Source organism: Miniopterus natalensis, chromosome 14, assembly GCF_054644295.1.
Source record: "Miniopterus natalensis isolate mMinNat1 chromosome 14, mMinNat1.hap1, whole genome shotgun sequence".
Taxonomy (NCBI): Eukaryota; Metazoa; Chordata; class Mammalia; order Chiroptera; family Miniopteridae; genus Miniopterus; species Miniopterus natalensis.
Window position 1 is genome coordinate 20,345,024 of NC_142094.1, and position 15,590 is coordinate 20,360,613.

General features: G+C 37.4%; 1 protein-coding gene across 2 annotated transcripts in view; it reads left to right on the top strand.

The window, feature by feature from the left end:
• The window catches only part of P4HA1 (prolyl 4-hydroxylase subunit alpha 1), a 60,317-nt gene that overhangs the window by 41,935 nt on the left and 2,792 nt on the right, over positions 1–15,590 (top strand). For both annotated transcript variants that reach the window (XM_016224066.2, XM_016224067.2), the window contains exons 10-14: positions 7,042–7,141; positions 10,823–10,876; positions 12,697–12,762; positions 13,722–13,790; positions 14,495–14,591. In XM_016224066.2, the coding sequence (XP_016079552.2) occupies positions 7,042–7,141; positions 10,823–10,876; positions 12,697–12,762; positions 13,722–13,790; positions 14,495–14,591 (386 nt within the window). The remainder of the gene's footprint in view (positions 1–7,041; positions 7,142–10,822; positions 10,877–12,696; positions 12,763–13,721; positions 13,791–14,494; positions 14,592–15,590) is intronic.

Genomic DNA, 15,590 nt, shown 5'->3' on the forward strand with positions numbered 1-15,590 from the left:
TTAGGCATAGGTGTTTGATGACAGCCATACCTGAATTTTCATGATGGACTAATAAACGGACTTAGTTATGGGGCAGTTAATAGAGATTTGCCAGAGTAACTTATTAAATTTCCATATCCCACCCTGGCCGGTGTGGCTCGGTTGGTTGGAGCATTGTCCTTCCTGTCACTGAAAGGTCTCTGGTTTGATTCCTGGTCAGGGCACATACCCAGGTTGCAGTTTGATCCCCAGTCAGAGGCAACCGATTGACCTTTCTCTCTCTCAAATAATTTTTAAAAATTCCTGCTGTGGCTCCCCAACTCTACCAGCTAAGTGAAGTTGTATTCTCATATTGAAGAGGAGTTCCCAAAGTCCCTTCGTAGAACAAGGTCTAACTAACTTGGTCTATGTAGTAAAGCAGGGGTTTAGAAATCTCTGGTCACCCAGGAGCTGTAGCTATTAAGAAAGTAAATGCCTTCAAAGATTATATAACAAATCCTTTCCAAGTCAGTTGGTTTTAAATTCTTTGACTTTAATAATGTTTAAAGAGAATCTACTTAAGTCTAGATCAGTGAAACAATTTTCAATAATAGATAACTAATTTATGTATTTAAGGTAGAAGGAGCTCACAGAATAAGTTATATTATTCCAACAGAACTCCTTTGCCACCTACTTATTTATGTAAAGGAGGTTTCTTAGCATCATAAAAATGAAAATAGAAATATCATTGAGCTGAATTCAGTCTCATTCTAGCAATAAGTATATTTACCCACAGATACAATACCTAATTGACAATAACAAAATAAGCCCCATCCATCTCAATAGGAACATTCTAATATATTTTCACTTTTTATATTTGATGATTGTTTAATCGTGGTATTTAGATCAACTGTATTACTATTAATTGTCATTCCAGAGGACATTTTTAACAGACTTTTATATTATAGGAAATTTATCAATTTATATAGATATTTTTGTTGTAGAAAAATATTTAAAAAAAGGCTTTTAGGCATAGAAATAGATCATTCTAGGACAGGGCTTCTCAACCTCAGCACTACTGACATTTTGGATCAGGTAATTCTTTGTTGTTGGGGGCTATCCTGAGCTTTGTAGGATGTTGAACAGCATCTCTGGCCTCTACCCACTCGATGCCAGTAGCACCCTTCACCCTAGTCGTGACAATCAAAAATGTTTCCAGACATTGCCAAATGTCCCCTGGTAGGCAAAATCTTCACCATCATCCCTCAGGACTCCACCTCTCCACCCCTGTTGAGAACCACTATTCTAGGGTAAGAATGGAATGAAAATGAAAGTCCAAGGGGGAAAAGTGTGACGTAAAATTGTTAAGTATTAAAAAACACTTTATTCAGGTATTTTTTTTTTAAGTGGATGATGGTGGGCTTCAAATCATTATGGTAGAGTCCCCTGGATACATTAAAAAGTAATCATTTTTCAGAAATTACCACTATTTTTAGTATGACAAAATTAAATCCTTTGAAACTATTATGTTAAACTTTAGTTGTCAACTAGAAAATTCTGCAAAAGAGTACACAGATTTTAAAAACTATTTTAGGAGGTACCCGAACAAAAAAAGATTTGACTCTTACTGCTGTAAGTCATAGCAACAGTGCTCTGCAGGCTGGAGAGACTGTGTCGGTGTGTTTCCTTGTTCTTCGGGGGCCGTGCTGTGTGTTCTTCTTATATTATATTAACCGTCATCATCTCCAAGAACATATCCTGGTTTCTTAACTGCCTGCCCTATACCACTACCTTCCCCCTTGCCCACTGGAAGACATAATTAAATTTTCTGTAATATGATTTTGATTCAGGAATACTAATAGATGGTAACGATTTGCAGAAACTAATTCGTATCATGCATTGTAATTAACTCTAAGTTAAGCATAAACTAATTTTCCATTTTATTACAGAATCTTATTCATGTCTAAAGAAAGTAACCTGTTATCTGTTTTTGAAAAAACACACACAAGCCATTATATATTTTATCAGAAATTATTGCATGGTTTCTAGGCATTTTTACTGTCATAAGGCTTATAAGTATCCAAATTATCCAGATTTGGATGCTTTTAGGAAGCATATAAAACAAAACTTAATGAACTCAGTGTTTTGGAAGTCATTTTTGGAAATTTTTTATATATACAGTGGAGCTTTTGAGGAAATACCCAGCCCACAGAGTCATTGGACTCTTACCAACAAGTCGAATTATTCTTGGAAAGGTGACCCACAAACACCTTTTTTTGTTAAGAACTAAATATTTCTAAACATTTTGAACTTATTTTTTAAATATTCTAATTTTATAGCTTTGAGAAGCAATTTTATTAATTTTTGAGAAAGGCACAACCATACTTTATATTATACAGCAGTAGAAAACATTTAGTGAGTAGTATTAGAAGCATTAGAGGACTGACACTAGGATAAATCCACCCAGCCTTGGCAAAGTCTAGGTTGTTTCTGTACAAGACAGCCTAGTAAAGAAGGAATTCCATAGCACAGTGATTTTCATCTCTACTCTCGGGAAAATTGTTCAGCAACGCTTTTAAAAACAAAATGTACGTTGAAAAGAGAGGGTCTTAACTGTTAAAAGAGGAATTTACTCCATAAAATGTCCATTACAATTAACATTTTAACAAGGAAAAGTTTTTTACTGTTTTGGGGATTTAATAGTTATGTCGAGATATTTTCTACCCATCACTGTAAATCTGAACTTTGAAGATTCGTACAAGTGAAATAAATGAGTGTTTTATGTTTCCTTCATAAATAAAACCTCTGAAAAAGGCATTTAAATGCATAACAGAAGAAAGAATTTGTGTGTATTGATGTTAATGAATGTAATCGCTCTTCCACTGGGAACATCTGTATTTAAGGGTCAGAAGGGAATTTCAAATATCTGTATTTTGAGAAATTTCTAAGTGATTGCGTCTTCTTGGGAAGTAAAAATATGTTCCAGTATTCTAGCAAATAGAATTTTCTTTGGGCAAAAGTATGTGGAAGTCCATTACTGTTTAAAAAACATGAAATTTTTATTTACTTTATTGACTGACTGAACTTTTGGCAACTAATCTCTGCCTTTGCCAATATTAAAAAAAGAAAACTAAAAATTTATTACAGCTAGTTAATGGAAGAGCTGATAATTTTGGCTAAATCAGAGGAATGGAATTTTAGTTTCTTGAAAGGTAAGCATTCAATTATGTGCACTGAAAAGACAGTTTGGTTATGTGAGCTCATGAAGTCCAGTTAAAGTAATATAAAAGATATGCAAATAAATAATCTGCTTAGTGTGGTAGAAAAGCTTCTTTGTTTCTGGTGGGTTATTCTTGGAAGTGGTTTTTATTTTTTTACACTGGAGTACAGATTTCCTACAATAAGATATTTTATTGTGCTTGAGATTTAATTTACCCATGTTAATAAAGAACAACTGCAGTATAAAAGTATATTAATATTTTTACAGTATAGAGACAAATTCAGTAGCTTTGAATGATTTCAGTTTTGTTTTTTTTAAGTTGGAATAACTTTTAACAACAGCATTACCCTCTATTGGGTTGATCAGTGCTTCTTAGATGACTGGACAGGTCTATATAGTGTTACTGTTATTACTGCATAATTGTCCACTGAGAACCAAAGCGACTAGTCTGGGTGACGAGCCTTTCTTTGTTAACTCAAGCACTTAGAGAAAAAATTTTGGGAAGTTTTGCCCTCTGTAACTGGCACTTTGGGCCCTGAATTATCTTTTGGAAAAAATCACATAGTGTGCTGTACACCCAAAACTAATCCAAAATAATGAATGTAAAAAGTAAATGAAAAAAATAATAAATGAATAAGTAAGTGGGTTAAAAAAATTACGTAGTGGTTTTGTATTAGCTGTTGTAAAATGTTCATCTTCACGTCTGTTGAGTTAGAAGTAGGTAGTGTTGTTGTTCAGATTATATCACTCATATTTTGCTTTGGGGGTGTTGTAACAGTCTCCAGAAACCTCCAGAATGGTGGTGTCTGCTGGTCACGTGAGCATGCCTTCCTTCCTAATGTCTTAGATAGTCTAATTCAGATTTACAGTGATGGGCAGTGTGAGGATGTTGCTCGGTACTCCAATAAAGCATTCCAGTGATACTTTTAAAAATCGTATAGTAAAAGAATAAAAGGTTTAGCAACATAAACTCATTAGAAAGAAAAAAAATGTTGAAACATTACTCTGCATGTACAACTTAACTCTCAGGTTGCTGTTAAGACCAAAAAGGAAGATATTTTGGGTTATCTCGTTAAGGGGGAAAAGGGAAGCATAAAATTATCTGGGCAAAGAGTTCTGTTTTGCTCCCAGCAAAAAATTGTTTTATGGAAAAAAACACTGTAAAACTTAGTTGAAATTTTCAAAGGTAAAGATATGTTCATTTGATTTTCCCTGCTCCAAATAAATGCTACAACTTTACGTTGTAGCTCAGTTAAAACACTAAGTACTAGGAGAAAGAACGCTGATTTCTGATGATTTAATTTAATGTAGGAATAAGACTTCCAGATCCTGAAAAATAGTTAACATATGTTACAGTATCAGTGTCTTCACTGAATTTTTATCAGTGTTAGAACAGTGTAAATTCAGAGCTAATTTCTTAGACTACCTGATAAGTCTACAATAATGTTGAAGACAGATTAGCAGCAATGATTTGAAGATGGGATCCAGGTGAATAAAATGTTTTAAATGTATGGAGTTCTTCTGCTAAGAAGATTCTTACTATATTTTGAAGAGGTTTTTCACATGAAAGTCTAAGTGAAAGAACTTTCTGTGTATCAGTAGAGTTCATCTTCTTTTCTAGTGACTATAACAGAACCACAATTGAGATAAGTTTTTTTTAACCTGTAATCATCAATTACTTTAATTGCTAAGCTTCAAACCTTCCATTGAGATCATTTATGATATAATAAGTGCAAATTAAAATATTTTTGCCTCTAAGATTGACAAAGATTAAAAAGATTGATACTGACAAGTATTTTATGAAATGCACACTCAGTTTATAGTAGTATAAATCCAACTTTTTCGAGGGCAATTTGAGGGCAAAACTCATTTATCAAAACGTCAAAGTCATCAAGCAGTTCCACATCTAGTACTTTACCCTATTGAGGTGCTCCCATAAGTTTGTAAAGATACAGAGAAATTTTTGTATTGTTTGTAATAGAGAAAAAGAAATAACCTTATTTAACCAGTGCTTTACTTTTAGACCTTCATGGTCATTTTGGAATAAAATATTTTATTTTTAAAAGAAAAGCAGTAGTTTAAAAAAAAATAAGGAATGAGAATGTAAAGTGGTACAGTTGCTGTGGAAAATAGTCTGGCAGTTCCTCAAAAAGTTAAACATAGTGTTACTGTATGATCCAGAAATTCCACGTAACTGGCCCATGGTCCTTGCTCTGCTAATGTCTGTCTAACCGCCTACCATAGAGGGAGATGAAGAGTTGAGGGAGAAACTTTAAAAAATTTTAAATTTATTTAAATGGAGAGACTTAAGCTCATTTAAAAGCTGTGGGATAAATTATTGAGAAGTTGATTATAAAATATATAGAGAGAAGGGCTAATGAATGATTTACGGCTCCTAAAATGGCAGGAGATAATAGAATGGAAGGCAGAGGATTAGCCTTAGATAATGGAGAGAAGTCTCTTGGAGCTGGAATGGAGGAGCTAGAATGAATTAGAAGGAACAGGCAGATGCAAATGTAGGTCGATTATATGGTTTTTATCTCTGGGGTAGGAGATATGTTATCTACCGAGTGAAGGGAGAGCTGTGGTGGGTTGGGGTTCACAGTGCAACTGTCATCTAGGTTTAGAACATTTTCATCACCCCGAAAAGAAATCCTGTACCCATTAGGAGTCCTTCCCCATTCCCCCTTAACCCAAAAACCACTAATCTACTTTATGTAGCTATTGATTTGTCTATTTTGGACATTTCATATAAATGGAATCTTAATGTTGCCTTTTTTATCTGGCTTATCTTAAGGTAATGTTTTCAAGGTTCATGCCTGTTGTATCAGTATCAGTACTTCATTCCTTTCCATGGCATAATCCATAACTGGGATATATCACATTTCTTGTATCCATCAGTGGATGGACATTTGTATTATTTTCACTTTTTGGCCATTAATAATGCTGCTCTGAACATTTGTACACAAGTTTTTATATGAATATGTTTTAATTTCTCTTGGGTTTATACCAAGGAATAGAATTGCTGGGTCAGATGGTAACTCGGTGTTTAACAACTTGAACTGTCAAACTGTTTTCCAGAATGGCTCTACCAGTTTACATTTCTACCAGCAACGTATGAGGGTTCCAGTTTCTTCACATCCTTACCAACATTTGTCATTGTCTACCTCCCCCCCCCCCTTTTTTTAATTTAAATATATCTTTTATTGATTTCGGAGAGAGGAAAGGAGAGAGAGAAACATCAATGATGAGAGAATCATTGATTGAGCCCGCAGCCCGGGCATGTGCCCCGACTGGGAATCAAACCCCGATCACCTGGATCCTAGGTCGACGCTCAACCACTGAGCCATGCCTGGCAGGCTGTCCATCTTTTTTATTATAACCATCTTACTGGCTGTGTTTGGGTACTTTTAAAAAATTATTTATGCAAGTAACACATGAGGTTTTTTTCTTATAAGATATTAGCATTATGCAAATCAGGCCCAAAACCCTACGACCTCCATCCCAGTCAATTCCTATACCTTACCTAGAAGGAACAACTGTTTTAAGTTTGATAAGGATTTTCTCAGAATTTACAAAAATTATAAAAAGAAAAAAATCTCAATGTAGATACATTAACCCAGCTATTTTCATAGAAACTATAATCAATGAGATTAATTTTTCCTTTCCAACCTCTAACTGTAAAATATAACATCTTTTTGTAAAAATTTCAACATTCATTAGTAAAAATCACATTAAACAAGCAAATCAACCAAATGTCTATAGAGACTTCTTGTCCCGTATATTAAAGCTTTTTAAATGACAGCTATTCGTCGTCATGTATTGAAACATTATCAGTAAAACTAATATTTTCTTGTTCTTAGTGCCTGGCTCTCTGGCCATGAAAACCCTGTGGTGTCTCGAATTAATATGAGAATACAAGATCTGACAGGACTGGATGTTTCCACGGCCGAGGAACTACAGGTGGGTGCTCACACTATCCTTGAAGGAAGTACACTGTAATGCTGTGTGCTTTTTCATTACTGGGCCTCTCTGGTAACCAGGGCAGTTCTTTCTTAAAAAAAATAATTTTTTCTCTTTTCTATTGAGATATAATTCATACACCATAAAATTTACCCTGGTTTTGTTGCTGGAAAGGGGACCTGGCCCTTGTGCAACCACCAATACTGTCTAATTCTAGAACATTTTCATCCCCTCAGAAAGAAACCTCATATACTTTAAGTACAGGCATCCCTCGCAGATGTTGTGAATTCGGTTCCAGATCACAGCAACAAAGTGAATGTGGAAATAAAGTGACCTCACAACAATTTTTTGGTTTCTCAGTGCATATAAGAGTTATGTTTACACTATACTGTAGTCTGTTAAGTGTACAGTAGCATTGTGTCTAAAAAAGTAATGTACATTCCTTAATTTAAAAATACTTTATTGCTAAAAAATTGCTAACCCATTGGAGCCGTCAGCAATCTTTTTGCTGGTTGTTGGAGGATCTTGCCTCAACGTTGATGGCTGTTAACTGATCAGGGTGGCGGCGGCTGAAGGTTGGGGTGCCTGTGGCAATTTCTTAAAATAAGACAGTGAAGTTTGCCACATTGTTGGACTGTCCTTTCACAAATGATTTCTCTGTAGCATGTGATGCTGTTTGATAGCATTTTAACCATAGAACTTCTTTCAAAATTGGAGTCAGTCCGCTCAGACCCTGCCTCTACTTTATCAACTAAGTTTGTGTAATATTCTGAGTCCTTCGTTGTCATCTCAGCGTCTTCACAGCATCTTCCAGTAGATTCCATCTAAAGAAACCGCTTTCTTTGCTCATCCATAAGAAGCAACTCCTAAGATTGCAGTAGTTTAGTCACATCTTCAGGCTCCACTCCTAATTCTAGTTCCGTTGCTATGTCCACCATGCCTGCAGTCACCTCCTCCACTGAAGTCTTGAACCCCTCAAATCATCCATGAGCGTTGGAATCAGCTTCTTCCAACTGCTGTTACTGTTGCTCTTTTAACCCCCTCCCATGAATCCCAAATGTTATTTTCACCACACACACACACATTTATCCTACATATACTTTTAAAAACTTATTTATTGATTGATTTTGAGAGAGGAAGGGAGAGAAGAGAGAGAAAGAAACAGTGACTTGTTGCTCCATCCATTTATGCGTTCATTGGTGGTTTCTTGTATGTGCCCTCACTGGAGATGCTCTCCGAAGGTCCCAACTCTGAGCAGCACCCCCACCCCCTGCAGGACTGAGCTAAGCAGGGCTAGGCCGCCGGGAGTCGGAAGGACAGGCCAGTAGGATCAAGTGGGTGGGCCCCGGCCGAGTGCGGGAGTGGGGAAGAAGGGCAGAGCTACACAGCTCAATGACGGAGTCCCCGCCAGTTGCTTCTACAGAAAAAGTGCACCAAAGGTCCCCATTGGGTGCAGCCAGCAGACCTTTCTGCAGGACTAGAGCTCAGCAGGGTGGCGTTGCCAGTAGTTGGAGGGCTCCCCAGCTGGTGCTGTAAAAATAGGAGCGCTCGACCCCCCGGGAAGATGGTGCCTGAGGGCTGTGTGGGACAGGGACTCAGCACAGGAAGGGGCCTCGCGGCGACCCTTACAGATCTCAGGGCCATGCCGCCCAGCTCTTCTCTTTATGACTCCCATATTCCGAGTCACCGTCTCTCTACTGCAGCCCTGGACTAGTGTTTGAGAGCAAGAACCTGTGCACTGGCCCTTTAAAGAGAGCACCTGGGTTTCTAGCAGACCCCCCTCCTCTCGCAGGTGGCAGAGTCCCAGCTGACTTTCACAGCCAGGTGCTATGGGGGCTTCTCTTCCCAGCTCGGGTGGTCTGTGTTGGGAATCCCGGCATTGGGTTGAGGCCCCGTGCTCCTCAGGGGGACTTTTGCAGCCAAGATGTCCCTCAGATTCTCAGCTGCCACATGTGGGGGGGGCAGCCCTCTCCGTGTCTGCACCCTTCCTACCAGTCTGTGTGGCTGCATCTGTAAACCCTTGTTTATAATAGTTCTGTTCAGCTAGCTTTCAGTTGGTTATTCCCGTTGATTGCCCTGTAATTTAGCTGTAAATCCCGTTTGGCACCAGGAGGGGGTGAGTGTAGCTTCCATCTACTCCACAGCCATCTTCAAAATACGTGTTTTTGAACAGCAAAAGTAGAAGCATTTCCTGTAGCTATTTTTTCTATATTTCCGTTTGTTTGATTTGAATTTCACTTAAAGCTTTATGCTTTCCGTTGCTCTGTCATACTTTATCTTTGTTGGTTATTCCCTTTTCCAGTTACACATTTTCATAAAAATATCACATGGGTTTCCCCTGGGAGATAAAGCGGCAACGTAACTGCAATTTGCTGCCCATACGTTACTCATGCTGAGCAATAGACGTGCAGTGATAATCACTGGTAGACTTTGAAAGGGGGTTGTGATTGGTTATTGATCATGATGTACAGCTATTTCCATAGGAATCTGTGGACTGAAGGCCTGGCAGTGACTTTTGTACTTTATGCGTTACAATTAATACACCGCGGTAACTGAAATTTTGACTGTGTCGTCAGGGTCTGGTGTTAATGGTTAGCTAAACATGTTGTTTGAGATTTGTCATTTTGGAATTGGGCAAAGCAGGACTGCCTGTATTTAAATTTGCTTTATTAAGTTGTCACTTGTTCCATGCTAATCTACAACTTCCTTGGTATTCGTCCGATTGTTAGAAACTCTTCGATACATCTCTTTCTTTCCCAGTCTGTATTTATTTTCACCTGTTTGACCTTCACAGGCTCTTTTAGGTTCCTTGATGTATTTACACTTAATAGTCTGATTCAACCCAAGGTGTCTATAACACAAGTAGTAAAATACCCAGAGTAGTAATAGTTTACATAGGGCTTGGCCTTTGCTGTGGGCAACACTCTTAATTGTGTTCTCACTGCATTTCATCAGCATTATTCTTTAAATTACATTCCCTTTTATTTCTGTCAGCATTTTATCATATTGGGGTGGAAGGTGTCATTTTTCTTGTTTTACAAGTAAGAAAATTGAGATTTTATCCAAAGTTACACATACTGTAACTGAGGAGGCTGGACCTTGAACTCAGACCACATGTTTTTCTTACTGTCTTTTGTGCTTCACACCAGGCGCTGTGCTAACCCGCTGAAGCGGGGGGAGCCCTCCAGCAGGAGTATCTAAGTCGGTGTTAACTGCTTCCCTTCTGTACCTTAGTAGGAAAAAATCTGTGGGAAAGGGGTTTTATTAAACTGTAATGGGAGTTTGCCAGCATTTGGGGCTTTGAAAACATGTCTTGATTTAAATTCCAAAGGAAAGTGAAAATTAAACATAGAAATCTCACAATTCTAGTTCTAGAAAATTTTAATTCTAAAATTCTAATTCAAATTTTAGTCTGAGTTATATATTGGAGAAAACTATGTCCCCCAAACATTTGCTAAAGAAAAGCATATTAACTAAGGTTCTAAAATAGCATATAGTAGCTATCCGTAGATTTTTACCCTTGGATCCTGGGGAGCTCTCATTAATTTAAAATGCTTTGCTTCTCATTTCTCTAGAAGTACCTAACCATGATGATATAAGAGGCCAAAAATGGGGCTCATAGATTTTTTTGAATAGTAACCTTGGTATTTCTTTCATTCATGCTTTGTTTCTCTCCTTCAGGTAGCAAATTATGGAGTGGGAGGACAGTATGAACCCCATTTTGATTTTGCACGGGTAAGTAAAAAAAAAAAAAAGAATGTCGGAGTTCCACTGAAGCTTAGGCATGACGTGTTGATTCTGTTCTTTAGTATTAAAAATTCATAGCCTAGCCCAAGTGCCCATCAGTAGATAGTGGATAAAAAAGCTGTGGTACATTTACACAATGGACTACTACTTATCCGTAAAAAAGGAAATCTTACTCTTTGCAAGAGTATGGATGGACCTGGAGAGCATCACTGTATACTGAGAGACTGGAGGACAGTATCAAAGCAGTTTGCCAAACTGTCGTTGCCCAGGTACTCTGGCTTAAGATGAATAAATATTGGACCTTTTTTGATTTCTTTAACACATTGAGCTATAAAGTATGGTATTATCAAATCTTAAATTTTATTATAATTACATGAATTCTAAAGAATGTGCCAGGTATTGTAACAGACTTCTTGATCTTTTACCATTTTTAAATAAGGGTATATTCTTTAGAAAGAAAATAGTCTCTATATTGTGTTATAGCCCTTGACTGGCTTAATCTCAGAATCTCAGACTTTTTCTCTGTAGGCCAGCAAAAAATATTTTTTAGTCTCTTCTGTTTTTCAATTATTGAAAAAATGTCTGAGGGTCTTGGGCGATGTGAAAGACTACAGTTCAAGTCCTGATATTAGTGAGCTAATTTTTTCCTTAGCTTTTTATTTTGAAATAATGAAAGCTTCCTAGGAAGTTGCAATGGGATGTACAGGGAGTTCCACGCATGCACCCTTCGCTCGCCTTTCCTAGTTTCAACAGCTTGCAGAACGAGAGTACACTCTCGGAACTAGGAAATGTCACCGGTACAGCCACAGAGCTGATTCACATTTCAGCATTTATACCTGCAGTCGTGTGTGTGCCTGTGGAATTTTATTACTCTTGTAGTTTTGTGTAACTATCACTACAGTCAAGATACACGACCACACCATCACCACAAGACTCCCTTGCAGTACTGCTCTGTAGCTGCAAACTCTTCTGCTTCCCCTCCCTCACCGCTGGGTAACCACTAATCTCTACTTCCCTGTAATTGTTATTTCGTAAATGTTATATGAATGTTATTATATAGTATGGATCCTTTTGAGAATGTCTCTTTTTGCTCAGCAAAATGTCCTTAAGGTTTACCCAAGTCTTATACAAAGTATCAATATTGTTTTTCACTGCTGAGTAGTATTCCATAATATGAATATATGACAGTTTTTTTAGTCATTTATCCTCTGACAGATATTAGGGAACCTTCCAGTTTTGCACTATTATAAATAACTATATAAATTTCTATGGGAAAAATACATTTTCATTTTTCTGGAATAAATGCCAAGAGACTATACTATATTTAGATTTAAATAGCCAGATGTGAATTCTCCAGCCAGAATAAAGTGCTAACTGTCCAAAAGAAAGACAATAGTAACAGTAAACATTTGAATGGATCATGAGTTCAAAGTAAGTCTCAACGTAAATTTTTTACCCATAGAGAGTAGTCTTCATGGATGTAGCTAAGAGACCCTCATGTCTTGTTTATTTTGGAAGCTAAAACTACAAATGTTAATTTTTAAAATAATCAGTAGTAGCTATTGGTTATTATTTAGGTTAATAAATCTAGGGTTTTTTCCTTCATTGGTCTTATCAAAAGTAATCAGTGTACAAGCTGAACCAACAGCCAACAATTTGAATGCCTACTACATATAGTGCACTGGCTATTATATCGGAAACTTTGTGGGTTGTTTTTGGCATACCCTTCAGCATACTACTGATGTTTAGTTGCCACTGGAAAATATGCATTACTGAATTTTACACCATTGAATTTGTTTTAATTACAGAAAGATGAACCAGATGCTTTCAAAGAGCTGGGGACAGGAAATAGAATTGCTACATGGCTGTTTTATGTAAGTTACAACTAAAATTTTTAAGTTGGATTTGATCACATAATTTATTTTGATATGTTCCAATGTTTGCTCTTATTTGCCATCCTAAAGTTTCTACAACTTAGTAAAGGGAGTTAAGAATTTTTTTTCCAATAGTAATGCTTTCAGTTGTAATATTACAACCTGAAGAAGAAAGTTAATTACTGATGGTCACAGTCATTGTTGATACTTTGGAGTATGGACTGTTTAGTCATCTATGTGTATATAAGTATCTCTGCATGTTCATATGAATTTACATGTTTGCACTCAGATGACTGCAGGTACATTTACTGCAGGTACATTTTCATAGTTTTGAATTTGATGTAATATCAGAAAAGTATACAAATCATAAAGATGTAGACTTAAAGATTATAACTTTATGCACTCCCTTAATCTTGTACTTCTCAGTTAGGATGTGTTGATTCCCTACCACAAGAAATGACAAAACTGATTTTAGTTTATTATTTTTCTCATGGTTTTTATTTGTTTTGTTTAAATTCATTTACTGATCACCTACTGTTCTTGAGATACTGTTCTAGACACTAAAGCTCAGCAGGGAACAAAATAGATGAAAATTCCTGCCCCATGGAGATTATATTCTAGTGTAATAAAATAAGTATTTATACCCCTTTATTACTTTATCAATGTAAAATCACCCTTTTTACATCCGGCTATAAGTGAAGTGCCTGTCCCAAATTACTCCCATTTCCCTTCCTGACTTTATAATTTCTTTGCTTTATATACATATCTATATATATAATTTTAGTTACATATGTAAGTCTCAACAGCATCGTTTGCCTTCTGAAAGCTGAGCAGCCTGCACACACCCCTCTGTGTAAGAAGTCCAGGTGTTTTCATATTCTGGCATCATACCCTCCTCCCGGCGGCATGCTTCCCTCGATTGCGCTGCACGTTTGGTAATGTGCTCTTACCTCTTACAGATGAGTGATGTTTCAGCAGGAGGAGCCACTGTTTTTCCTGAAGTAGGAGCTAGTGTTTGGCCCAAAAAGGTAAACTTATTTTTAAATGTAACTTTATTGATTTCAGAGAGAGGAAAGGAGAAGGGGGGAGAGAGAGAGAGAAACATCAATGATGAGAGAGTCATTGATCGGCTGCCTCCTGCATGCCCCACACTGGGGATCGAGCCCGCAACCCGGGCATGTGCTTTGACCGGGAATTGAACCGTGATCTCCTGGGTCCTAGGTCGATGCTCAACAGCTGAGCCATGCCCTGCCAGGCTGTTTATTATTTTAATTGTTTTGTGTCTGTTTTTCCCCCCTAAGGAAGAGATGCATCTTATTAATGAATTACATTTTTAAAGGTAGCATACTTAAGGACTGTATTAAATGTAGATAAAACTATGGGTATTTTTATGGCACAATTTACCATGAGTACCTAAAGGTAATGAACCACCAAGGATTAGTATTTAAAAGTTTTCATTTCTAAAATGGGTTCCATGAGTTTCTGCCTCCATCCTGCTATTGTAAGATTTATTAGCTTTGTTTTGGCAAATGCGTACCCTTTTTTGTCAAGCAACTTTGTAGTAGTAATGTTTTTATGTGATCACCAAATTTTTGTAGTTGATCATATTTTCAGAATTACATTAGAGGAAGACGAAGCTGCCATGGAAGGGTACTTTCACAGGAGCAGAGAATTTAATTACTGCAAAGAGTTGTAACCTGATACTTGTCTGGGGGTCCTTTTGTCTCCACAGGGAACTGCTGTTTTCTGGTATAACCTGTTTGCCAGTGGGGAGGGAGACTACAGCACACGACATGCAGCATGCCCCGTGCTGGTTGGAAACAAATGGGGTAAATGCTTTTTATATTCTCTGAACAGAATGTGGTTTTTGTTTCATATTTTGAAATTATCATCTACATCTTAAATTGAAAACAAAACTTTGGACAGATGTGCCTACAATGACTTTAACGTTGAGTGGGACTCAACCCAGCGAGTTACTCTCTTTTTTTAATCTTCACTCAAGGATATGTTTTCTTTTGGTTTTTAGAGAGAGAGAAACATTGATCAGTTGCCTCCTGGATGTGCCACAACTGGGGATTGAACCCACAACGTAGGTGTGTGCCCTCACCAGGAATCAAACCCGTGACCTTCTGGTGTGTGGGACAACTGAGCCACCCGGCCGGGGCAAGTTACTGATCCTAATATAAATTTGCCTTTAACAGATCACAATTTTGATGACAGCTCTTATTTTTAATAGTATTTCTACTTGTTACTCTAAGGATCGTTAGTTGACACGAAGTTGAGTAAGAGTGTCTTCCCTTTAAGGGGTTCACAGTGGTCTCTGGTTGAGACCTACTCATGGGTAAATTACAGTGTAGTATGTACTAATATAAAGATGTAAACAGGATCGCAGCTCCTTACATTTGGAGAGCCACCTTCAAAGCTTAATTTTTAAATGTGGTCTTGGAGATAGAGCAATAATTTTCCAGGCATGTTAGGAACCAGGTCCAGGACTATTATGAGGTGAGAGGGGCACTCACTGTCGTGGTCATGAAGTACATGATTTGCCACATTAACAGAAAGAAACAGGTGAAGTTATTTTAATATGTTAGGTGCCCAGTAGCCACATGAGTCTAGTGGCTACCCTATTGGGAATAGGAAGGTTAAGGAGTGACACCTGATCATAGGATTCTAAAAATCTTCCCTGATGATTATGTTTGAAAACCACTGGACTAGAATGAAGAGCGGCTAGTGGAAGGGAGATCAGTTTAGAAAGATTTTTTTCCATTGTCTAAGTGGACAGTAATGAAAGCCTGGACTAAGGCAGCAACAAAAGGGTTGGAGAGCGA